This window comes from Candidozyma pseudohaemuli (genome assembly GCF_003013735.1).
Source record: "Candidozyma pseudohaemuli strain B12108 chromosome Unknown scaffold00016, whole genome shotgun sequence".
NCBI classification, from domain to species: domain Eukaryota; kingdom Fungi; phylum Ascomycota; class Pichiomycetes; order Serinales; family Metschnikowiaceae; genus Candidozyma; species Candidozyma pseudohaemuli.
In genome coordinates, this window is record NW_020194450.1 from 77,518 (window position 1) to 100,858 (window position 23,341).

General features: G+C 47.5%; 10 protein-coding genes across 10 annotated transcripts; 7 read left to right on the forward strand and 3 right to left on the reverse strand.

The window, feature by feature from the left end:
* Positions 1-2,714: 2,714 nt before the first annotated feature.
* C7M61_004598 (uncharacterized protein) lies at positions 2,715-5,210 on the reverse strand (the record flags this gene model as incomplete). Its single annotated transcript, XM_024859917.1, has 1 exon — positions 2,715-5,210. One exon carries the CDS (start codon positions 5,208-5,210, stop codon positions 2,715-2,717), a length of 2,496 nt encoding a protein of 831 aa, XP_024711869.1.
* Positions 5,211-7,380: 2,170 nt separating this feature from the next.
* On the forward strand, positions 7,381-9,111 carry C7M61_004599 (uncharacterized protein; the record flags this gene model as incomplete). Its single annotated transcript, XM_024859918.1, has 1 exon — positions 7,381-9,111. The coding sequence occupies one exon, from the start codon at positions 7,381-7,383 to the stop codon at positions 9,109-9,111; it is 1,731 nt and encodes a 576-aa protein (XP_024711870.1).
* Positions 9,112-9,214: 103 nt separating this feature from the next.
* C7M61_004600 (uncharacterized protein) lies at positions 9,215-9,991 on the forward strand (the record flags this gene model as incomplete). Its single annotated transcript, XM_024859919.1, has 1 exon — positions 9,215-9,991. One exon carries the CDS (start codon positions 9,215-9,217, stop codon positions 9,989-9,991), a length of 777 nt encoding a protein of 258 aa, XP_024711871.1.
* A 531-nt stretch (positions 9,992-10,522) lies between these two features.
* On the forward strand, positions 10,523-11,383 carry C7M61_004601 (uncharacterized protein; the record flags this gene model as incomplete). The annotated part of the gene is made up of 1 exon (XM_024859920.1): positions 10,523-11,383. The coding sequence occupies one exon, from the start codon at positions 10,523-10,525 to the stop codon at positions 11,381-11,383; it is 861 nt and encodes a 286-aa protein (XP_024711872.1).
* A 420-nt stretch (positions 11,384-11,803) lies between these two features.
* On the forward strand, positions 11,804-13,960 carry DSL1 (Dsl1p; the record flags this gene model as incomplete). The annotated part of the gene is made up of 1 exon (XM_024859921.1): positions 11,804-13,960. One exon carries the CDS (start codon positions 11,804-11,806, stop codon positions 13,958-13,960), a length of 2,157 nt encoding a protein of 718 aa, XP_024711873.1.
* Positions 13,961-15,905: 1,945 nt separating this feature from the next.
* Positions 15,906-16,955, forward strand: C7M61_004603 (uncharacterized protein; the record flags this gene model as incomplete). The annotated part of the gene is made up of 1 exon (XM_024859922.1): positions 15,906-16,955. One exon carries the CDS (start codon positions 15,906-15,908, stop codon positions 16,953-16,955), a length of 1,050 nt encoding a protein of 349 aa, XP_024711874.1.
* A 315-nt stretch (positions 16,956-17,270) lies between these two features.
* Positions 17,271-18,134, reverse strand: MRP20 (mitochondrial 54S ribosomal protein uL23m; the record flags this gene model as incomplete). The annotated part of the gene is made up of 1 exon (XM_024859923.1): positions 17,271-18,134. The coding sequence occupies one exon, from the start codon at positions 18,132-18,134 to the stop codon at positions 17,271-17,273; it is 864 nt and encodes a 287-aa protein (XP_024711875.1).
* A 154-nt stretch (positions 18,135-18,288) lies between these two features.
* On the forward strand, positions 18,289-21,993 carry C7M61_004605 (DNA-directed RNA polymerase II subunit RPB2; the record flags this gene model as incomplete). The annotated part of the gene is made up of 1 exon (XM_024859924.1): positions 18,289-21,993. One exon carries the CDS (start codon positions 18,289-18,291, stop codon positions 21,991-21,993), a length of 3,705 nt encoding a protein of 1,234 aa, XP_024711876.1.
* Positions 21,994-22,148: 155 nt separating this feature from the next.
* On the reverse strand, positions 22,149-22,673 carry C7M61_004606 (mitochondrial 54S ribosomal protein uL13m; the record flags this gene model as incomplete). The annotated part of the gene is made up of 1 exon (XM_024859925.1): positions 22,149-22,673. One exon carries the CDS (start codon positions 22,671-22,673, stop codon positions 22,149-22,151), a length of 525 nt encoding a protein of 174 aa, XP_024711877.1.
* A 130-nt stretch (positions 22,674-22,803) lies between these two features.
* Positions 22,804-23,325, forward strand: RPB7 (DNA-directed RNA polymerase II subunit; the record flags this gene model as incomplete). Its single annotated transcript, XM_024859926.1, has 1 exon — positions 22,804-23,325. One exon carries the CDS (start codon positions 22,804-22,806, stop codon positions 23,323-23,325), a length of 522 nt encoding a protein of 173 aa, XP_024711878.1.
* Positions 23,326-23,341: the final 16 nt, after the last annotated feature.

Sequence of the window (23,341 nt, forward strand, 5' to 3'; positions counted from 1 at the left end):
ACTAGGAATGAGGATTCTACAGAAATTGGCCTTGTCAGTGATGCATCACAGCGTCATATCCATCAGCTCTATCAGACAAACTAATCCCATCCTCGCTTTTTCTTCTTTTTGTTCTACTGTTTTGTTGAATCAGGATAATCGTACGGTCTATGTGCACGAGTGTTAGAACGCTACCACAGGAAGAAGTCTTCATCCCTTGACTCAATCCTCTTGGAATCAAGCGAGGAGTGCACTTCAAATAGGATCTAACCGCTTGTTCTTTTTCCCTAAGGTTCATTAGTCCCATCCTTCACCATCACAGTGTGAGTGTGTTGAGCATTCACACCCAATACACCAGATCCTACCTCGCAATAGTTCGTACTACTCAGCAATGGGCTCAATGAAGCACTGCTACTTGAAAGATAACAACGATTGAACAAAAGGATATCGGAGAATACATTGATGGATTTGGTCATCATGAAAGTCTAAAAGTCTACCAGCCTAGTTTCAGAATGAAGTCCAGGATGTCGAAACATTGCCCTCGTGTTCTCGCTTGTTGCTCTATGTGCCATGACTTGGCTATGCGATATACCTGGATTCCCCGAGATAACCATAAATCAGTTTGCCATGATCAAGTGTGAAACAGGACATGCATTGTGTTGATTATTCCTTGTCGATCGAGGCATGGGCGCTTCCACTGAAAGGAGTATGACACTCCGCAGTTCATACGGGGTTGTCTCCCTATCTCCTTTGTTCATCATATAGGAAACAAGAGAGCAATGGATTTGAAATCGGAAGCTCAGAAAGTCGTCGGTAGGCAAGTTCTTCTGGTGTGCAAGGTACTGCCGACGAAACCTATGGTCAAGCTTCATATCATGAGCATTGGGTTTGCCGTGGCGTTGCTCCAAGCATATGTACCTCTGCTCAAACAAAAATCATTGTCCTTCCGCCAGGTTCACCAGTGTACTCGTTGGCTGAAAGACTTTTAATCTGATCACGCGGCATCCTACCTGTTATCACCAATTCAAGCCGTCAGCGTTTCGTGAAAAGTATCATGAGTCGGTACCTATGATGGGCTTTGAGCCTGAATGCCGATGCCTTTCACGGAGCGTTATTGGGGCTGATGAAGCGAGTCTGGCGTATCAATCTGACCCTATCACGATTCTGAATTTCAGCTGGTTGTCCAACGACAAAAGTGATCGAGCAGTCGAATGTGTTAAATGACATGTAAGGCCATACAGAGACTTCGCCATAACTTTCGCATCTCTTTCCCGGGATGGCAAGTCAATGTCACTCTTTGCAACAGATTCGCACCTCGTTGCAAAAAGAGCCTTTCCTTGTGCTTTCGCAATCTACTACTTCTACTGATACAAGCGATCTACCTAACCATACAGAGGCCTGATAAACAGAAGGGCCAGTCGATCACAAAGCAATAAGAGTTATCCGTGATGGCAGAAGATACGTCGCAAGTTCGTGGCACCGGAGAAAGACAAACTGCAAATCCAGGAGGAGGTACACCAAACAGGTGGAAGTGTAAAGATGTCTTTAAAATAAGCTTCAACTTCGTTAAAGATGTCTGTGGAGGTATTCTTAGACACAAACGGAAACTGGCCTTCGTTGCTGTTTTTTTTGTTGTTCCCGGTTTTCTATGCGTCAAAGGGTTCGCCAGTTACTCCAACCCCATTCCAAACAATGCTTTGAAGGTCCAGATTCAGCAAATGCCAGACATAGTTGCACAAACTCAGGATCTTTGCCAGCACCTCCATATACTGTTAGATGCCGATACAGGTCAATGCAGAATACAGAAGAAGCCCATCTTGGAACTTTGTGACACAACGCATCAGCTAATGTGGGTGGAATGTGATAAGGCTATCCACGAGAAGTTGAAAGATGATACCCTTATCACCAGAAATACCACCTTTCTAGAGAGGTCGCCGAGTCTCCTCAGTGTTCACGAAAGAAGATCAGAGCTTTTTGTACTCAATTGTTCAATTGCTCAAAGTCAAGCAAATGATCAAAAGAGAAAGCTCATGCAATGGACTGTACCCGGCTTTTGTGGGTTGGGAATATTCTTCGCCGTTCTTCCCTACATCGTGAATAGGAGACGGGGGTATGCCATATTTTTTTGGTTCTATAATGCAGCCGCTACCTGCGGTTATCTTATTGCGGTCGGTATCTGCATTAGTAACCCCGTTGAGCATCTGCCAGAGAGCATTGCAATGTATGCATGTGGTTCAATCGCCAAGGTATTCCTAGTGGCAGGAATTGTGGTATTTGTCGGGGCATATAGGCCAATGTTGAAATTGAAGTGCGAAGCCGTTAAAAACCTGCTCGCACAAACGACCCCACCTTCATCAAATTCGACAGAACTTGAAGTATGGAGAAGGACCAGAGGGTCAAATGTTCCCAATGACGAAGAAGCCACTGGTGGTCTGAATGCAAGGCACGTCACTCGAGATGCTGACCCAGGGAGCCAACATGATACGCCAAATATAGCAGCGACTCGAAATCTGAGCGAGGAACGTGACAAGGATGTCATTGAGGCTGAAACTCCCACGGCGGTGTATGAAGATCAGAGCTCTCGAACCTCAAATTTCGACCCGGGTGCTCCCAATGCATGAATTAATATCTGAATACTGGAAAGTAGCGACTTTAATTACGATGAAGCCCATTTAGTCACTACGAGAGATATGTCCCGCCTTTCGTCTCATTAAAAGCTCGGCTTCTGATTTATTCTATTCATCTTCGGTGTAGGGGCCACTGAGCGCTTCATTTGTAACAGTGTAACCAAGCTGCCTCATTTCCTCTGGGTACTTGCGTACATTGTAGAACTGGAGTAGCGAGCGAAGAGCTATTTCCTGATCGAACGAATTGTTGAAATCACTCTCAAGATCTCTGCCGCTAAGCCAATTATCTCGGATGGTGAGTTTCAAATGAAGGTAGACCTGTGAAATCACCTCCATGTTCATCGCACGCCACTTGCGGCCTTGGAATGGTATCACTTTTTTGAAGACTTTGAGAATTGGAATCTTGAAGCTGTCGTTTATGTAGTTGAGTAAAATGAACTTCAACAAGTCTGTTGGTTTCGTCTCGATGAATGCAAAAATCCTTTGAGTGACTCCTTTGATCAAAATCTTGTTCACGATATGCAATTGGTTCGCCAATATATGGCAATAGGTTTTATTGAACTTTGTCAAGCGGACGACGTTATGATTATCATCGTCAACTTTTGATGGTAACTCGGAAATCGGCGTTTTGTTGATGAGGTGAACCGGTGCATCCTGGAAACTCTTAAGGCTGCAAACAGCAAAAAAGTCGAATTGAGGTATGCTTATGCTAGGGTTCATAAGTCTATTCTGGGCCATAACAACTTCATTGGGCGCAAAGGACTTATTATTCTCTTCGTAATCTTGAAAGTCGGTATTGTTGAGAGAATTGTTCATAAAGTCAACGAACACATTTAGATATTGCTCATCAAACAATATCGAGCCGAAGTAATGACTTTTGATGACATGACTGGCTTTGAACCATTTGAGCAAGAGACTAATGATGGACGTTGCTGCCTTAAGCGTTATTTCCTTGGCGTGAACGCCCTCGAGCTGTTTCAACATATGTTGCCTCAACTTATCATATGAAGCAGTGTGGCCGTCGCTATATTGGAAAACCAATGAAGAGCTCGAGTTGATTTCTTGTTCAATATCACGAAAACTAAGATCAGTTTTGTATGACTTGATGATCTCAATGACAACCTTCACAAGGGACGAAAAATACGGAAGGGAGGTCTTGTAAAAGCTGTCAACTCGTTGAAGAGAGCGACGAGCCGACAGATCTTCTGTGGCATCGAGCAAGTCACCACTTTCCGTGTCTGAATCGTCGTAGTGATCGAGAGTACCACGTTCCTGGGCCATGTACTTTTGGCGTTCTCGCCATAGTCTTTTAACAGAGTAGCTCTCGTACACAGCATCTTGAAAAAGCTTGTCTGCCTCCTTAATGGCTTCAGGCAAGGCATCTTTAGCGCCACTCGGGTATATAAATGGCATGCTTTGGTTGACGTGGTACAGCTTGCGGACCTTTTCACCACCAGACATGAAGTCGGAAGGAGTGCTTGGTGGAGACGGCACAGGAGTAGATATGTGGAGTGTATTGACTGGTAGTTGGCCCAAAACTGAATGTGCTTTGTTGGTGCGTGGTATTTCAAGAAGGTTTGAAAGTGAAGCTGTGGAGTTGGCAGCCATGAAAGCTTGATGATTCTCAGTATCCTCATCATGGGCATTTGATTCATCATTGAGTGGGGGCTTGTAGCATTTGGGAACATCTTTCGATAGTACCGGGTACTTGTCCAATAGATCCTCTCTAAAGGTGTAGTACTCCAATGGAGAGCAAGTAAGGCTCTTGGGGGAGCCATCCTTCTTGCCAATCAAATCGTGTTTCCGATTGAGGTACTCATCAACTTTGGCCAAGTGTTCACTGTTGCCGAATTCGAGTAGTATGAGCTTCCATATGAGAAGAATGACGTTTCGGATGCGGACTGGGATCTTGGGGTCAATCTTCCATTCTTCCACGACCCTGACAAGTCTACCGAGTAGATTCAGTTTCAGTAGCACCGCCAAAGCGGAATCTGAGTCTTTGGAAATCTCCACACACACGATAAAGTAGGTTATGGTGAGCAATTTGAAGAGACGGTTTGCTGCTGGAGAATCGTGCTTGCTTGCAAGGTCAATTGCGGATATAAGAGCAACAACAATGCTGGAGAATTTGCCGTGTTCAACTAAAGCCTGGCAGTTTCGCTTGATCCATTCCAATTGGACTCTTTTGTGTCCTTCCGGCTTGAACTCACCCATGACGAAATAGACGAGTTCATCGAGCGAGCCTTCCACACTGAAGCTATCTAGATCAAATGCAAGCTTTCTGCCCGGCAACTCCTTTACTTGGAGAATCTCGTAATCTGCTGAAACGAACCACTCGCTTAGTTCCACACCCAAGGTTTCGCAATCCTTGTACTCATACTCGAGGTAAGGCTTTGTCACAAGAAGCAGGAAGATGTTTCCAAAGCCCTTCTCGCCCTTGCCTCCGCTAGACGCGTTGTACATCTGTTCAGCTCTCTCATTGAGCTTTTTCTGGAAGGTCTGATCATAGGACAGCTCAGCTAGCTGTTGGGTTGTGGATGCATCGGGGTTATCGATGAGCTGATCCTCGAGCTTGTCGATGGAGATGTTCAGTTCTGACTCCATCAAGCAATTGGGGGTCTAATTTTGGAATTGACAGTTATCAACTTGTGAAGATGTGTGGTGGTTGTATGCGTCTGATATCGCGAGGTACAGGTTGATCAAGGACCGTCGATTGGGGCTATGATTTGGTGAATGGAATATGTGGAGATTGGGGAGATTGGATTTAAAGTGTTCAGAAAGCACGAAATCGGCATTTCTTTTTATTTTAAGTAAAAAAATCACTGGTGTGGGCCATCTATCCATGTTCTCGCTTAGATCAGACCCTCGCAGTAATTGCATAATGAAGAGGAAATGGAACTTTCAACACAAAATTGAAATTTTGGGGCAAAATGTAATCTCGATCGGAAGCAGTTTTGAAGAATTACTGCGTTTTGGCATCTAGTTGGTTATGGATCTGGAAATACCCAGGTAGCAGGCACAGCTAGTGACTGACACTATATGGATAGACAGTAGATAAGTCCTACACTTGAAAAATTGTCTTGAAGCCTCCAGTTCCGTTTCTTGTCTTTGGTTCTGAGACATGTAATCCTCACTCTTCTGAAAAAATACAGTAGAGCTATGTCTTGCTCAAATCAGCCATGCGGTTTCGTCTGGTGTCTCACATATTAGAGCTCCAGCATCATCGGTCGGCTACTGGAAACGAACCAAGAACTCACCTCATAATCCGCCTACGTAATCACACCTTGTTCAATTTCCACAAACTCGTATCCAAAACCCACTTTCTACCGATTCTACCGATTCACCAACCCTTACCCACTACCACTGTCCTGAATAGGCCTCCCCGGTACTCACCACCTCTCACACGATCCACCCATAAAATCGTCATAACCCGAAAAATCACCGACTTGCTTCACCAGAACATCACAACAATACCGTTTTGCTTCACCACCAAAACCGAGATCACGCCGCTGCTCCTGCAACCCGCCCTAACTGCCTCATAACCTGGATCAAAAGACGCATATTCTCGGCGCTCGATCCAATCACCCAAGGAAGGAAATCTGGCAACCACACCGAAGGTCTCTAGAAGAAGGAAGAGTCAAAAAATAGAAAAACAAAACCCAAAAACAAAATCCTCGATCTGTCCAAACTCACCCACCCACGCACTTCACCAAATCACCTCCCATCAGCCCCCTCCAGCTCCGTTTGCAGCCACAGCCCAAAGCCAAATTGTGACACCCCAGTACACATCACCAAAATATTTCCAAAAAATGAAACATCGCCTCGGAAAACGCACGGGGCGAGCCTCGCCAAGCGAAACAGGACGCCTCGCCTGGCAGCAACCGTCGTACATTTAGCAAGCATACTGTTGCGACGCCCCACGCTGGGGCCACTTTGAGGAGCGAAAAGAAAGGGTCTATCCGGCGATTGAAAAATGGCGCATTAGGGCGGCCTCAAATTTGGACAGTCCTCGATTTCCATTGGATCCTGGCGTTTTTTTCTTTTCTTTGGCTTACTTTGTGGTCCAGGGTCCGCAGCATACCTTGAAGCACAATGTGTAGTGTGGCAGCAACACACACCACGGGTTCACCTGGCGTTGTTGGAAGTCCGCAATGGGGCTTTGCAGGGGCATCCTTCAGTTAGACATGCAGTTGACAGGTTACTGAAAGAGCTGTCTTTTGGTAAATGTTCAGTTAAAGCGAGATCAGCCCCACGGAGGGGCATGCCAAACTCCGAGACCGAATCCAGCGGCGCTGTGTGGATTTCCATTATCTGTTTCAGATCGCTGCTGGAAAAACTCCAAAACTTGCTGCATTGGTCCAAAACACCGCAATGGCCTGAGACTCGGCTCGATCTTCGATGCAGCTTCCGTGGACTTCTACTGTTGCCTCGTGGAAGTTCTGCGCCGCACAGGCCACCACATTCTAGCCAATCAGATCTACACAAAAAAGTCAAAATATCTTTAGCGCTGCCAATCACCCACCGGCGATCTCCCACCTTTAAATACTTCCCGAAGTTACCTCCCCTCATTTGCAACCGTCGCCCTAGTTTGCTACATGCCGCCGGCATACCTAATAAGCGGTACTGCACACAGCGCCCGGCGTGCGTGGCTCCTCCCTACTTTTCCCTCACGGCATGCCCCGCGGTAATGCACACAATTACGTAGGTGTCTCACTCGGAGTATATAAACCAAGTGTCTCCCAGGTTGCCGGGTGTCCATATCTATAAATCTATAATGCCCAACTCCCCAGGCGAGAGCGCCGTTTCCGAATCCCCCGCTTTCCAGTCGTACCTCAACAACGACGGCATCGACCTGTTGACCCCTGCCTCCAGAAAACACCGGGTGTCGTCGTTGTCGCTTTCCGACTTGAACCAGTGGCAGAATGGCTTGACCAAGCTTTCCTCCTCCACCTCCTTGAGCAAACAGGGCTCCAACGCAAACTTGAAGAAGGTCGACTCCTTGGCCAAGTTGTCCCGTAACTCCTCCATCATCAAGCGTAAGAAGAAGTCCATCATCGACCACCCCAGAGTCGCCTCCTACGCCTTCTGCTTCGACATCGATGGTGTCATCTTGAGAGGTCCCGACACCATTCCCGTCGCCAAAGACGCCATCAGAATGTTGAACGGTGACAACAAGTACAACATCAAGGTTCCTTCCATCTACGTCACCAACGGAGGTGGTAAGCCCGAGAAGGTCAGAGCCGAGGACTTGTCCAAGAGATTGGAGACCGAGATCAAGGTCGAGCAAATCATCCAGGGCCACACCCCAATGAGAGATTTGGTTCCTCTTTACAAGAACGTGTTGGTTGTCGGCGGTGTCGGTAACGTCTGCAGAAACGTGGCTGAGTCGTACGGTTTCACCAACGTCTACACCCCATTGGATATCTTGAAGTGGAACCCTGCCGTGTCTCCTTACCACGACTTGACCGAGGAGGAGAAGGTCTGCTGCAGAACCGACGTCGACTTCTCCAAGATTTCGATCGACGCCATTCTTGTCTTTGCCGACTCCAGAAACTGGGCTGCTGACCAGCAGATCATCTTGGAGTTGCTCTTGTCTAAGAACGGTGTCATGGGTACCGAGTCCAAGACTTACAACGAAGGTCCTGAGATCTACTTTGCCCACTCCGATTTCATCTGGGCCACAAACTACAAGTTGAACAGATACGGTATGGGTGCCTTGCAGGTCTCCATTGCTGCCTTGTACAGAGAGCACACTGGCCTCGAATTGAAGGTGCACAGATTCGGTAAACCCCAGGCTGGTACTTTCAAGTTTGCCAACAAGGTGTTGAAGAACTGGAGAAGAGGTATGTTGGACGAGCACTTGAAGAAGCTCAACGTCAACGACCCAAACGCCCAGGATGCCGACATCTTGATCAATGACGATGGCGAGGAGTTCATCAACCAGGCCAAATTGGAGTCCGGTAACTACGAGAGCGATGAAGAGAACGAGTCCGATGAAGACGAAGAAGGCAAGACAATCGGCAAGTTGGGTGAATTGAGCTTGCAGGACAAGATTCAGTTGCAATTGCCTCCAGCATCGACCGTCTACTTCGTCGGTGACACCCCAGAGTCTGATATCAGATTCGCCAACTCCCACGACGACTCGTGGTTCTCCATTCTTGTCGAGACTGGTGTCTACCAGGCTGGTACCGAGCCAAAGTACAAGCCTAAGCACCAGTGTGACAATGTTCTTGAAGCCGTCAAGTTCGCAATTGAGCGTGAGCATGAGTTGGAATTGAAGGAGTGGAACGAGACTGCTGACTTCGACGAGGACAGCAAGGTTTCCTCCAAGATCAACTTCAACGACTTCATCATGACGCCTAGCGAAAAGAAGGAGGCCGAGGAGAAGGAGCAGAAGAAGCTCCAAAAGGAAAAGACAAAGAACACCAAGACTGTGGAGGAGTCCGAGTCTGTCGAAGTCCCCGCAGGCCTTACAGCCGAGCTCGACAAATTCAAGGAACAGTGAGCATGGCTCCTCCACTAATCCCATTTGCATAGAAGTGAATAGCCAACCCGCGCGCATACATAATAATACTGTAGTACATTAACATCAACAAACAAAGCATACTATGGCAGACATTGAGCAAATCGGCCAAAACACGCTGATATCCCAGGCCAAGGAGGTTTTTGAAAGTGTGACCAATGCCTCAAGTTCCAGTCTAAAAAATCCAGCCAAAATCAAAACAGAACTCACGCATCTAAAACAGTTCTTGTCAAAGCTCAAGTTTCAGTACCTAGAACAAGAAACCAGAGACAAGTTCCTACGGCTGTTACTTATAGATGAAAAGAACATCACCAAGGAAGATGTCGATCTGATTTTGTCCGAGAATCAACAGTTCAAAGCCACCCTCAAGCTGCTTAAACGAGAAATCGAAGCTCTGACGGAACAGGCGGAAAATTTGGCAGAGGAGGTAGTCAATTTGAATGATCAGCTTCAAAAGCATAAAGCAGAAGTCAAGGAGAGTCTATCGGAGGCTGCGCAGCTTCAGGAGGAGCTAGATCAGCTTATGAACGAAGGAGAGAACGAGAACTACAAAACGCTATTCAACTTCAAGAAGCTTATTGACTCAGACGACATCGGACTCAGCGAGGCTATCAGTATTGCCAATAGTGCCGTTGAGAGCGATGAAGCTACCCTTAAACAGCTCGATGACCAGCTCAAGGAAGCTCAGAAACAGACCGAGGAGAAGAGACGGGAGCTAGAGCAGTTGGAGAGGAAGACACAGGAACTCGAGAGCCAGGTTGGCGAGGATCACACGCCAGTGAAGCGAAATGAGCAGCAGGAGTACGCTCAGCAGTTGAATGATATCAAGACGGCACTCGCCAGGTTTGTGTCTTCCAGTTGAGGCCAGATTGACATGAGATAGTTGAATAATGCTGGAGTGAGCAACACGATGGCCGCTAATGCCGATGCAATGATTGTCCTGTTGTTCGGATAACATCTTCTTGTTCCACCGTCTTCTTGTTCGGATATACGACCTGGGTTGTCAGTGGTACCTCAGGTGTACAAAGTAAGGATAACCACTCCAACTATCTACACCTGACATAAACTCTCTCTGGACTCAGCAAAATTCAAAACCGTTAAAGATACGTACCCTCACGACCTACCTCAACCCCACACATGCCTCTACTGGTGGCTGCGAAATACACGAACTGGGCCAGACCCACATCGAACATATTCCATTTCTTCCAGAATCAAAAATTCCTACTAACTCTTATAAACCAGCTCAAAATACCTCTTTCATGGCATCCCCCATAATGAGTGCCCCGCTTTGCTAATACCTTGTTTTCTAGTGGGCGCACATGCCTCGGTTCGTCATACAACCATTATCAACATTACTCGCTTCAACCTCCGAGGGCTCTTTTATTTTCCTGACATGGCCGCTACTCTGGTACTTCCAGCCACTACAAAGTCTCCTTTCATAGCACCCACTGCGTCTAAAGCCCCTGAAAAGAACAAAGTCGTCGAGGATCTCCTCAAGCTCATCGAGAAGGAATACAAGCAGGGAAACCTGACCGTCACCAAAGACAAGTACCAAAAGCTTTTAAAACTCAAGCAAGAGCAGAATCGGAAACTGAGACAGGGAACGCCTCCTTTGCCACCTCCTTTATACCCTCCGATCTTCCACAAGTTCAACGTTCCCAACCAAGAACCCCCACTGAGTCCTAACCCCAAGAAGTTTAGGAAGAGAAGACTGAAGCTCACGTTTAAGAAAGTCGAGCACGTGGTGATTCTGATTTTGGAGTCGCTAGCTAATATTCTCGATAACTTGCACCTTTTTTCCAAGCTCCCCATGTTCCCAGAGAAATTGGTGGATCTCTTGAAGCACACCAACCGCTTGTGGGTGCTCATTTTGGTGTTTTTGATCAGAAAGACCATTTCGCAGCTCCTTAACCTTATAAGAAAGGAGCGCAAGGTCAAGACTGAGTTGGGTATTCTCAAGAACCAGTCTAACTCGAAGCTTTTGGAGGAAAACGACCAACCTGAGAACGAGAACAACGTGCTCCGGAAGTACGAAAAGGTTCTCCGCGACTTGAAGTTCGACAAGATGATGCTCCGCTTTGAGCTCTTGGGTAACTTCTTAGACTTGGCGTTCAACGTCATCGAGCTCTATGCCATGGTGGTGCCCGACTGGTTCATGAATTTCTTGAACTTTGCCAGCATGGGTATGACCATCTACAGAATGAACAAGGATGATGAATACGTCGACGACGACATCACCGACGACTTGATCTAGAGTATTTATTAATCGTATGTATGGGTGAGATGGATGTAGGGAGAGATTTGATACGGGGCTAGGACGTTGAAGCAAAATGGTCACTGTAAAGTCGTCCCGAGAAGAAATTATAAATTACTGATTTTAAGTGTTATATTTAACATTGGTTTAATGAGGTGCTTCATGGGGTATATGGAGATTGATATGGGGTAACCCAACAACTTGTTTCGCCTTCCAATGCACTTTATGTGGGACATTTGCTACTTAACATCCTTTTTTCAAAGATAATTAATCAACTCTTTTAAATAAAATTCTTGTTTCCAGGAACCCACCGTCTGTTCATTAAATGGCTGCAAAGGCTGTTGGGGAGCCGTCTGCAGTACATATCAACCACGACTAGTACTCTAGACATTGCTCGTCCATACTTCAGCCAAAAAAGGCATGCTATCACAACGCCTCCAAGAAACAGAAAAACAGCTACAGTCTGTGAATAGCAGAATTGCCCAATTCAGACTGTCCATTTCACCTGCTGACCTCATCGCCGAAGATGTACCTGAATTCCAAAACCAGACCCTCTACCAGCTAGATCAGAAGTACAGAGAGACCGATCTGGCTGCAAAGCACCTCCAGCTGCTATGGATTATCAAGAACTTGGTTCACGAGCTTCAAGTGTCGTTTGATCCTTTGGACGAGGGCAATTACGTCTGTGACATTACTGAGTTGCAAGGTATCTTGCAAAACATCAAGAGCTTGAAGACCAAGATCGGGCCGTTTGTGAGGGAGAACTTCATCATCGGCTCAACCCTTCAGGAATCGTACGAAGACATTGTGGAATCGTACCAGAAGCAATTGGACTCGCTATTCGCCAGACATGTACTTCAACAAAACGGAACCTTTAAAGTGCTCACCGCGCTAACCATAAACCAGCAACAACACCTGCTCAAGGAATTTTTGAGCGTGGTTTTGGACTTTGAAGAGTTTACGGGCAATTGCAATGTTACAGAAAAATTGAACGAGCTCAAACCAAAGTGGGACAAGAAGCTCTTGGACCCTCTTGTCAACAAGAAGAAGTACCTTCTGCTAGTGCCTGAACTGGAACACGAGTACGCCATTGAGCTTGCTGATGCACTTCCGCCAGCCCAGTTTCTTTCCAGTTACTACTTTGACTCCGTGCGTAATTTCGTCACCTTTGTCAACTTGCTAGACAACCAGTCCTTCAAGAACTACTACCTGACGAAAGTCAGTAATAACATTGTGAACACGGTGTCCGAGAGCATTGAGGTTTTCTTGCAAAATAGAGATCAGCTTTCTGAAGATTTGGTGAATACCATAGGATTGGCGTCCAAGTCAGGCTGGAATGTTCAGATAGCACGCTCCTTGGGCTCTCTCGATCAGATCAACAACAGCATCAGCAGACTACACCATGAGTGGGTCACAGACAAGTACATCAATAATTTGCGTGTTTACTTCAACGGACCAGAATTCCCTCGGGACCTCCAAAACTTTAAAGAGGTGGAAATTGAGGTTGTTCACGAACCCGAGCCTGTTCATGAGCCTGAGCCTGAGCCTGAGCCAATTCCACAACCTGAACCTGAGCCTGAATCTGAGGGCGATGACTGGGACGATGAGTGGGGCTCTGAAGAAGAGGAAGAAGCTGCCGATGGATGGGATGAAGACTGGGATAACGACTGGGACGATGACGATAAGCCAAAGTCGCCTGTCAAGCCAAAGTCACCTGCAAAGCCAAAACGTCATGGGCCTCCACTGCCAAAAGTGCAGCAGAAGCCTCAACCGAAACCAAAGCCCCAGCCCACTGTTTCTGTTGATGTTGTCACTCGCACTGCTGTCGTGGAGTCCGTTAGAAGTATTGTGGATGCTTATCGCTCAGAAGTTGGTGTGGAGGATCTTTCGGATATCCTTTTCGCTGTCAGCGAATTTGCACTCATGTCCTACCCGCCACTACACGAGCTGTTCTTGCTTTATAACGATCTCAAGGCACTTGAGTTTGACGAAACGACAAACTTCGCCGAAACCCAATGGAAGCATACACGAATCCAGCTTTTTGGTCAGCTCAATGCATTTTTCACGGCAATTGACTTCACAAACGACGACGCCTCGGATGTCGCTACGGACGATTCTACCGGTATCACAGGTGCCATCACCCAATTCAGAGAATGTCTTGAACGTCTAGTTGACTCGAGCATGGCAAAGACCAACAGGGACCTTCTTCGAACTACGGTTTGTGACCTATCCAACCACGCAAACACGTGGGTTGTGAACGGCATTATCTCTTCCAAGGAGATCTCCGAGTTCCAGTGTGAAAAGTTCACCAGGGTGCTCGAAAGTCTCGACGAGGTTGAGGCCGCAGTGCTTGCGAGGGTCGGGTCCGAAAGCAATCGACTTGCAACATACAACAAGCTGAAGCAGGCAATTCTTCTCGTGAACAACCACCTCAATGACATCATGGAGCACTTCTACCAGGGTGACTTCTTCGACTTCTCTACACAAGAGTTGATACTGGTGTTGCAAAGTGTATTCGTACAAAGCGATCTAAGAGAGCGTTGCATCCTGGAGATTCTCGAGGTGAGAAACAGCTAATCAGCTGATGGTCTTACCGTCAACCACCTTCTTGCCAGTTTTGGCAATGGTGTTGTACACCGAGTCGTAGTCAAGTGACTCGTTGGTGGTTACATCCACAGTTTGGGACTCCAAAGAGATCTTGGTGTCAGTGACGCCATCCAATCTGCCCAAAGCCTTCAGCACGGCATTGGAGCATCCTGAACAAGACATCTTCACATTGAATTGGTATTGGTGGGACATTGTTGGGTGGATCTAGGAAAGAAGCAGTGTGGTTATTCGTGCTGACGCTATCTCCTGCAGGAGATTGCCGGTACCGCATCGGCTACGGACACACCGGGTTGCAGTTATGAAGGTATTATGAGGAGACAATTTGGTGATCATTGAAATTGGAGAAGTTGTTCCGATGAATTGAGCCCTGTCGTTTGGTTAGTTGGTCCGGGTTGTCTTATTCACTGTCATGCATAGATCTTTTGTGGGTGCCTGTGAGACACAATGGCATGTTATGGCCGGTCTCCAGATCCAAGTGAAGATATTGAAGCTATTTGATTAAAATTAATCGCCTCCTCATCTTCTCCAGTCCATTGGCTTTTCAAAAGTGCTGTCTTGGTGCAATTGCTCTCGATCCTGGTATGTGACTTGGTAAGTGTAACGTGCCGCTTGTGATTGCCAATTCACAAATAACTACCTGGTATTCTCACTTGATCCGCTCCTCTGGGGATGTTCGGTTTCTGGAGATGTTTCAATAGGGTGATTCATTCAAATGACTTTGTCAGTGTCTCAGCATTCCGCGGTGGCTCCTTTGCGATCAGTGTCGTGCTATCAAATGGCTGGTATGAACTATCAAAAAGCACCTTATAAACATTTCTTTCCTCACACCTCGGTTGGAACATTGTTTATGGTCATGCCATCGTTATATCGTGACCAGTCGTTTAAGCCTCCTTGGGGTTGACAAGACTATGCATGATAATCGACAATCACAGCTCGTCCTTGTGTAAGATGGGTGGTTACTACTGAAATGAAAGCTGCCAATGTCTCAAGCTGCCCGGAATGGTATCTTCATTACTGCTCACCCGTGGGCTTGTCTATAGATTCCACCTCGATCAATGCTAAGGTCAAGTCAATTCCTTGAGTAGTATCTTCTTCTATCAACAAAATGCATTCATCATGAATCTTTTGCTAATTAGAACGGTAGACTTTAAAACCGCCGGCTTTTTGGCCAAGCCGTTTGAATTGCTTGTTTTCACTTGGCAGTATAGGACAAAAGCCTGGTGGCTCAATTCAACTACACCGTCTAAAATCAGCAACAAGCATTTGAAAATCTGATTTACGTCCCACTAAGCATATGTTAAAACCTCAACTTAGAACAAATTCATCTCCCTGACCACTGGAATCACCGTATTCACCCGACCCCATATTTCGCAGCCACAAGTACCTGAACGCCTCAGACCAACAGATAACCGGTGAGCGTCTTCTTCATGAATTCGTAATTTCATCAACTTGCCAAGTTTTTGAAAAGTTTCCGGAATCTTAATCGACCCCCGCAACTTGCAAAATCTCCCAGTTCTTACATTTTGTGCCTCAGCAAAAGCTGGTCCTCCTGCGCCTTGCGCTAACAATCGTTCGGTGACAGACCGTTGCTGCACGGAAGCTTGCGGAGGGGTGCATCTCAAATCAGAACAAGCCAGAATTTTGCGAAACAAAGCTCATAACAATAACAAAACTGCCTCTTCTGATCACAACAGTGTTTTTAAAATCCCAAAAGGACCGCTGTGCACCGAAGTAGGCCAACCCCTTGGTGGCTGCGAAACCACGGTTAAGTTTCCCCAGAATCCAGGAAACCTTCAGCAACCAGAACATGTCCACGCAGCTCATATCAAAAAAACACCTAATTCAAATCCACCAAATTCTAAATATAAAACCTCAACACTCTGTCCCTCCTCCCTCTCACATTCACCTGAATTCCATGTCGATCTTCTATGACGCCCCTGGCGTGCACATGCCCCATCATATCTTATCTCTCACTACTACTCTTCCTTATGTTTGGTATCTTCAAGTACGTACACTGCCTGTTTTTTCGCCATTTCCTACTAACTCCAGCTCCTTTGTCGGGTCCATTTACCCCGTGATCGCCTCCTACAAAGCCTACGATGACTACGCCCGTGTGGCGTCTCTGTCAGCTGCTTCCTCGGTTCAGATAGGTAGCGTGTCTATTCCTTTGGGAACCATGCTTAAACGTGCCACTGCCGCCGAGGGCTCTGTTGAAGAAGACTACTTGAATTCTCGTTTGCTCACGGTCCAGATGTGGTTGATCTACTGGATTGTCCATGTGAGCATTGGCATTGCCGAGCTGATGCTCTTTTTGACCTGGTTGCCCTTGTACTCTCTGTTCAGGCTCCTTGTGTCTGCATGGCTCATTTCCCCCATTGTCTTGAGCTCCTTGCGTCTCAAGAGAACCAAGGCATTGACACCCCAGGAGGTGCAGCAGGAGTGGGCTGGCTTCTCAACCCAGGGCTGTGGCTTGGTCTACTTCCAATACCTCAAGCCACTTTTTGACGAGCAGCTCAAGGCGCTCATCAACTTCAACTTTGAGCCGCTCTTGAACCAGCTCGCCAGATTCTCCGGCGCGTCCACCATCTTCTCGTACGCGGGCACCCTCCTTTTGAAGAACCAGTTCAAGAACTTCGCAGCCCAGAATGACGGTTCCAGAGACGTCAATGCTAGGGATGTCAATGCCCCTGCCGACACCTCTGCGCCTGCTCCAAACGCCAATTCGCCACCTTCATCAGAAAACGCCTTTGCCGCCGCCGCTCAGAGTGCTGGTTTTGGTGCCGCTGCAGGCCACATCCAGAACTTCTCCAACCTCGCCAAAAACTTCCAGTCCCGTGGCGAACCTGCCCGGGAAGACTTGGCCGACTACGACATGGTCAACACGCCATCTCCGTCGCCCGAGGGCCAGGAGGGCGTCAAGCAGAGAAACGTCTCTGGTGGCAAGGAGAAGAAGCTGTGGTGGTAATAGAGCGGCCCATGTGTATCTGGTTTCTATGGCTGTATACAATGTATTCTCTTACTTAAGCTGACGGCCGGGGAAGTCGTAGAATGGTTGATACTTCCTGGCTCAATGGCTCATATTGATCTCCTCAATTCATTTAGGGTAAGCAATTTCCAAATCAATTATCCCAAACCTTTTTGGCAGTACTCATATGCTAGAGTGTACCCAGATATACGAACAGCATCAACTATGCTGTTTTACTAATGATCCACTTATTTCCTAAACCCAAAAGGCAACTGCCCTACACTCTCTCTAAATGACGTTTACTATGTACATTGGTTACAAGTTCAACAACTTGGCAACAGCGGCACGGTCGGCCTTTTGCTCCTCCCTAGAGGTGATGCTCTCCACCTTGGCCTTAAGAGCCTTCTGAGACTTGGCAGAAACAAACACATTGGGCAACTGTGGCTTGTTGTAGAGTCCGTTGTATGCTTTGGTGGGTCTGTCAGCGTTACTTCTGCCTTCGAAGTTCTTGGTGAACTCCATCTGGTTCAAGTCAGACTTCTGACCTGGGTCCTTGGCACTCTCAGGCAAGTCAGGCCAAACAAAAGGCTCTTCCATGTCAATGGTCATTTTCTTCATCTGGCGAGAACGGTGGCGGCCGTAGTCCATCATGGTTCTGCGCCACACAGCGGGCATTAGCTGGACAGTGATATTAAGTGCTCTCAAGCCGTAGACATGCCAGAGGTAGTCTCTCAAGTCAAGCTTGTTGAAGCTGCGGGGCACGAGGAAACGGGCCTGGTATGGAGTGTGCTTGGCCAAAGGAGGTAAAAGGACCACACGTGCCTTGGGCAAGTAAACCTGCTTGTTGCCCACTTTGAAGTGAGGAAGACCCAAGGCCACCTCTTCCTGGAAAGCCTCAAAGTTTCTGCGAGCCACCTCATCGTTGTTGCCCTTGAACTTACGGGGCACGGGTTTGCCCGCCTGCTTGTACATTTCTTTTATCTTCTGTTGTGGGAAAAGGGTGTTTTTCACTTTTTGGGAAAGAAGTGGCTTTCTCTTTCTGCGGAAACCGTATCTGGGAGGAGTAAGGTTAACGTCGGCGGCGTTGACCTGTGGGTAGCTCTTGGGCGTGAGCTTGTGGTGCACTAAACGCCGAGCGCCAAGCGACAAGCCGGCCATGGCTCGGGAGATGCTGTTCATGGTGGTTTGATCTGGATGAAGATTTTTGAGAAGCGGTTGAAGAAAGTTGGTAGTGTCACGTGCCGCGCGTCACGTGTGTTGATAGTCGTGTGCGCACCGCAAACACCCATGCGAAAACTTCAAAGGCGACAAACATTAAGACAGCTACCTCCCAATGTCCACCCCCATCGCCACGGACGACCCATATGCTTACGAGGAAGACGACTCGAGCATCACGCCCGAGGACTGTTGGACGGTGATCCTGTCGTTCTTCCAGGAGAAGGGTTTGGTGTCGCAGCAGTTGGATTCGTTTGACGAGTTCATCGAATCCACCATCCAGGAGCTTGTCTGGGAAGACCTGCACTTGATCTTGGACCAGCCTGCCCAGCACACTTCGGAGGATCAGTACGAGAACAAGCGTTACGAGATCACGTTTGGCAAGATTTACATTTCGAAGCCTACGCAAACCGAAGGTGATGGTACCACCCACCCTATGTTCCCACAGGAGGCCCGTTTGCGTAACCTCACGTACTCGTCGCCTTTGTACGTTGACATGACGAAAAAGAAGTTCAAGTCGGATGACCGTGTGCGTAAGGGCACTGAGCTCGACTGGATCGAGGAGAAGGTGGAGAATGAGGATGCACAGACCAAGGTGTTTTTGGGTAAGGTGCCCATCATGTTGCGTTCCAAGTTCTGTATGTTGCGTGACTTGGGCGAACACGAGTTCTACGAGTTGAAGGAGTGCCCCTACGATATGGGTGGTTACTTTGTCATCAACGGTTCCGAGAAGGTTTTGATTGCCCAGGAGCGTTCGGCTGCTAATATTGTGCAAGTCTTCAAGAAGGCAGCTCCTTCGCCTATTTCTCACGTTGCTGAAATCAGATCCGCCCTCGAGAAGGGCTCCCGTTTGATCTCCTCCATGCAAATCAAGTTGTATGGTAGAGACGACAAGGGCACTTCCGGTAGAACCATCAAGGCTACCTTACCATACATCAAAGAAGATATCCCTATCGTTATCGTCTTCAGAGCCCTCGGTGTTGTCCCTGATGGTGATATCTTGGAGCACATCTGTTACGACGCCAATGACTGGCAAATGTTGGAGATGTTGAAGCCCTGTGTTGAGGAAGGTTTCGTCATTCAAGAGCGTGAAGTTGCGCTCGACTTCATCGGTAGAAGAGGTGTCTTGGGTATCCGCAGAGAGAAGCGTATCCAGTATGCCAAGGATATCCTCCAAAAGGAACTCTTGCCAAATATCACCCAGGAGGCTGGTTTCGAGTCTAAAAAGGCTTTCTTCTTGGGTTACATGGTCAACAGATTGTTGTTGTGTGCCTTGGAGAGAAAAGAGCCAGATGACAGAGATCACTTCGGTAAGAAGAGATTGGACTTGGCTGGTCCTTTGTTGGCTAGTTTGTTCCGTCTTCTTTTTAAGAAGTTGACCAGAGATATCTACAACTACATGCAAAGATGTGTCGAGAACGACAAGGAGTTCAACCTTACGCTTGCTGTCAAATCACAGACTATCACCGACGGTTTGCGTTATTCCTTGGCCACCGGTAACTGGGGTGAACAGAAGAAGGCTATGAGTGCCCGTGCTGGTGTGTCCCAGGTGTTGAACCGTTACACATACTCTTCCACATTATCTCACTTGAGAAGAACTAATACTCCTATCGGTCGTGATGGTAAGATCGCGAAGCCTAGACAATTGCATAACACACACTGGGGTCTTGTGTGTCCCGCCGAGACTCCTGAAGGTCAAGCCTGTGGTTTGGTCAAGAACTTGTCCCTTATGACATGTATCTCTGTCGGTACAGCTTCCGAGCCAATTCTCTATTTCTTGGAAGAATGGGGTATGGAGCAATTGGAGGACTACGTGCCTTCTAACTCGCCTGATTGCACCAGAGTGTTTGTTAACGGTGTCTGGGTCGGTACTCATAGAGAGCCAGCACAGTTGGTAGACACGATGAGAAGATTGAGAAGACGTGGTGATATTTCGCCCGAGGTCTCGATCATCAGAGATATCAGAGAAAGAGAGTTCAAGATCTTTACTGACGCTGGTCGTGTCTACCGTCCCTTGTTTATCGTTGACGATGATCCAGAATCTGAGACCAAGGGTGAGCTTGTCTTGCAGAAAGAGCATGTCCACAAGTTGATGAACTCCGAATATGACGAGTTCGATGATGATCCTCTGTCCAACCACTACACATGGTCTTCGTTGGTGAATGACGGTGTTGTGGAATACGTGGATGCCGAGGAAGAAGAAACAATCATGATTGCGATGACCCCAGAAGACTTGGAGGCTTCTAAGAGTACCTTGTCCGAAACACAGCACAAGAGTTTGCAAATGGAGGAACAAGACCTCGACCCAGCCAAGAGAATCAAGCCAACCTATGTCTCTTCCACGCATACATTCACTCATTGTGAGATCCACCCATCTATGATTCTTGGTGTTGCAGCCTCCATCATTCCATTCCCTGACCATAACCAGTCGCCTCGTAATACCTATCAGTCTGCTATGGGTAAGCAAGCTATGGGTGTGTTTTTGACTAACTATGCCGTCAGAATGGACACAATGGCAAACATTTTATACTACCCACAGAAGCCTCTTGCCACTACCCGTGCCATGGAGTTCTTGAAGTTCCGTGAGTTGCCTGCCGGTCAAAATGCCATCGTCGCTATTGCATGTTACTCTGGTTACAATCAGGAAGATTCTATGATTATGAACCAGTCATCCATTGACAGAGGTCTTTTCAGATCTTTGTTCTTCAGATCCTACATGGATTTGGAAAAGAGACAGGGTATGAAAGCATTGGAGACTTTTGAGAAGCCTTCCAGATCTGACACATTGAGATTGAAGCATGGTACTTATGAAAAGTTGGATGAGGATGGATTGATCGCCCCTGGTGTAAGAGTCAGTGGTGAGGATATCATCATCGGTAAGACTACTCCAATTCCTCCAGACACCGAGGAGTTGGGTCAGAGAACACAATACCACACCAAGAGAGATGCATCCACTCCTTTGAGAAGTACCGAGTCTGGTATTGTTGACCAAGTCATGTTGACTACTAATGGTGATGGTGCTAAGTTCGTCAAGGTCAGAATGAGAACGACTAAGATTCCACAGATTGGTGATAAATTCGCCTCCAGACACGGTCAGAAGGGTACTATTGGTGTCACTTACAGACACGAAGATATGCCATTCAGTGCTCAAGGTATTGTCCCTGATTTGATCATCAACCCTCACGCCATTCCATCGCGAATGACAGTGGCTCACTTGATCGAGTGTTTGTTGTCTAAGGTTTCGTCCTTGTCTGGTTTGGAAGGTGATGCTTCCCCATTTACAGATGTCACCGCCGAGGCTGTTTCTAAGTTGTTGAGAGAGCACGGATACCAATCTAGAGGATTCGAAGTTATGTACAACGGTCACACAGGTAAGAAGTTGATGGCTCAGATTTTCTTTGGTCCTACTTACTACCAGAGATTGAGACATATGGTGGATGACAAGATCCACGCCAGAGCAAGAGGTCCAGTGCAAGTCTTGACCAGACAGCCAGTGGAGGGTAGATCCAGAGATGGTGGATTGCGTTTCGGAGAGATGGAAAGAGATTGTATGATTGCCCACGGTGCTGCTGGTTTCTTAAAGGAAAGATTGATGGAGGCCTCGGATGCCTTCAGAGTGCACGTCTGCGGTATCTGTGGTTTAATGTCCGTCATTGCCAACTTGAAAAAGAACCAGTTCGAGTGCCGCTCGTGCAAGAACAAGACCAACATCTACCAGATACACATCCCTTACGCTGCCAAGTTGTTGTTCCAGGAATTGATGGCCATGAACATCTCCCCAAGATTATACACCGAAGGTTCAGGCATCAGTGTGAGAGTTTAGGGATAAAATTAGCTTGTATTATAAAACATTACAAAAGGAATATACGGAAAAGAAAGCAGTGTGTAGCACTACCTCAAGTACGCTTTACATAAACTATCTACAGAAGAAGCAACTAATTTATCCGTATGCTTACTATTTACAACCTGTTTGTTCCCTCACTTGGAGAGGTAGTTCTTCCTGAGCTCGGCAGAAACGGCCTCCTGGCGCTCCAACTCAGCAATCTTCTTCTTCATGTCTGGCACCTCATCGGCATGCGCAATCAAGTTCTGGCGGTATGGGTGCTCGTGGCCATCAAACACTTTGAGTCTGTCCATTCTGGCGAGCCTAAGCTTGTTCTTTGGAATCATGCCCTTCACGGCTCTCTTCAAGATCTCACCGTAACCCTTGTTGGCGATCATTCTCTCCATAGGAACGAGCTTCAACGATCCCGGTCTTCCCGTGTGCGACCAGTACGTCTTGTCCGACATCTTGTTACCCGTCACCTTCATATGGGAGCAGTTGGTGACCACCACGTAGTCTCCATGGTCTCTGTTTGGAGAAAAGGTGGGTTTATGCTTGCCTTGCAAAGTCAAGGCTATGCTGGCGGCCAAACGACCCAAGGTTCTGGGATCGGCGGCCATATCCACGTGATGCCAGACCCTCGTTAGGGCGAGCGTGGAGTTACCGATTCTCTGGGACATGTGTAAGTGGGTGGGATCTTGAGTGGAAAAAAATGTGAGGGAAGAAGTAGGCACTACGTACAGGAACCTCACCAATTTCTCACTCCACCAACATCCTATATCTCCACTGGTTCTTCAGGATTCATCGACCATGTTCTTCCTCAAAGACCTCTCGTTGAACTTGACGCTCCATCCGTCCTACTTCGGTACGCAGATGGACCAGTACTTGCGAGATAAACTTCTTCTGGACGTCGAGGGCACTTGCACAGGTCAGTTTGGTTATATCGTCTGTGTGTTGGACTGTATGAACATTGACGTGGGCAGGGGCAGGATCATCCCGGGCCTGGGGATGGCCGAGTTTGAGGTTAAATACCGTGCTGTTGTGTGGAAGCCGTTCAAGGGCGAGGTGGTGGATGCTGTGGTGACGACGGTGAACAAGATGGGTTTTTTCGCCGACGTGGGGCCTTTGTCTGTTTTCGTCAGTACCCACTTGATTCTGTCGGACATGAAGTTCAATCCTTCTGCCAACCCACCTGCGTACGTGTCTCCAGACGAGACTATAGAAAAAGGATCCCGTGTGCGCTTGAAGATTGTGGGTACTAGAACCGACGTCAACGAGATCTACGCCATCGGCTCCATAAAGGAGGACTACTTGGGACCCAGCCCCTTGTGATGTATCATAAAGTCTA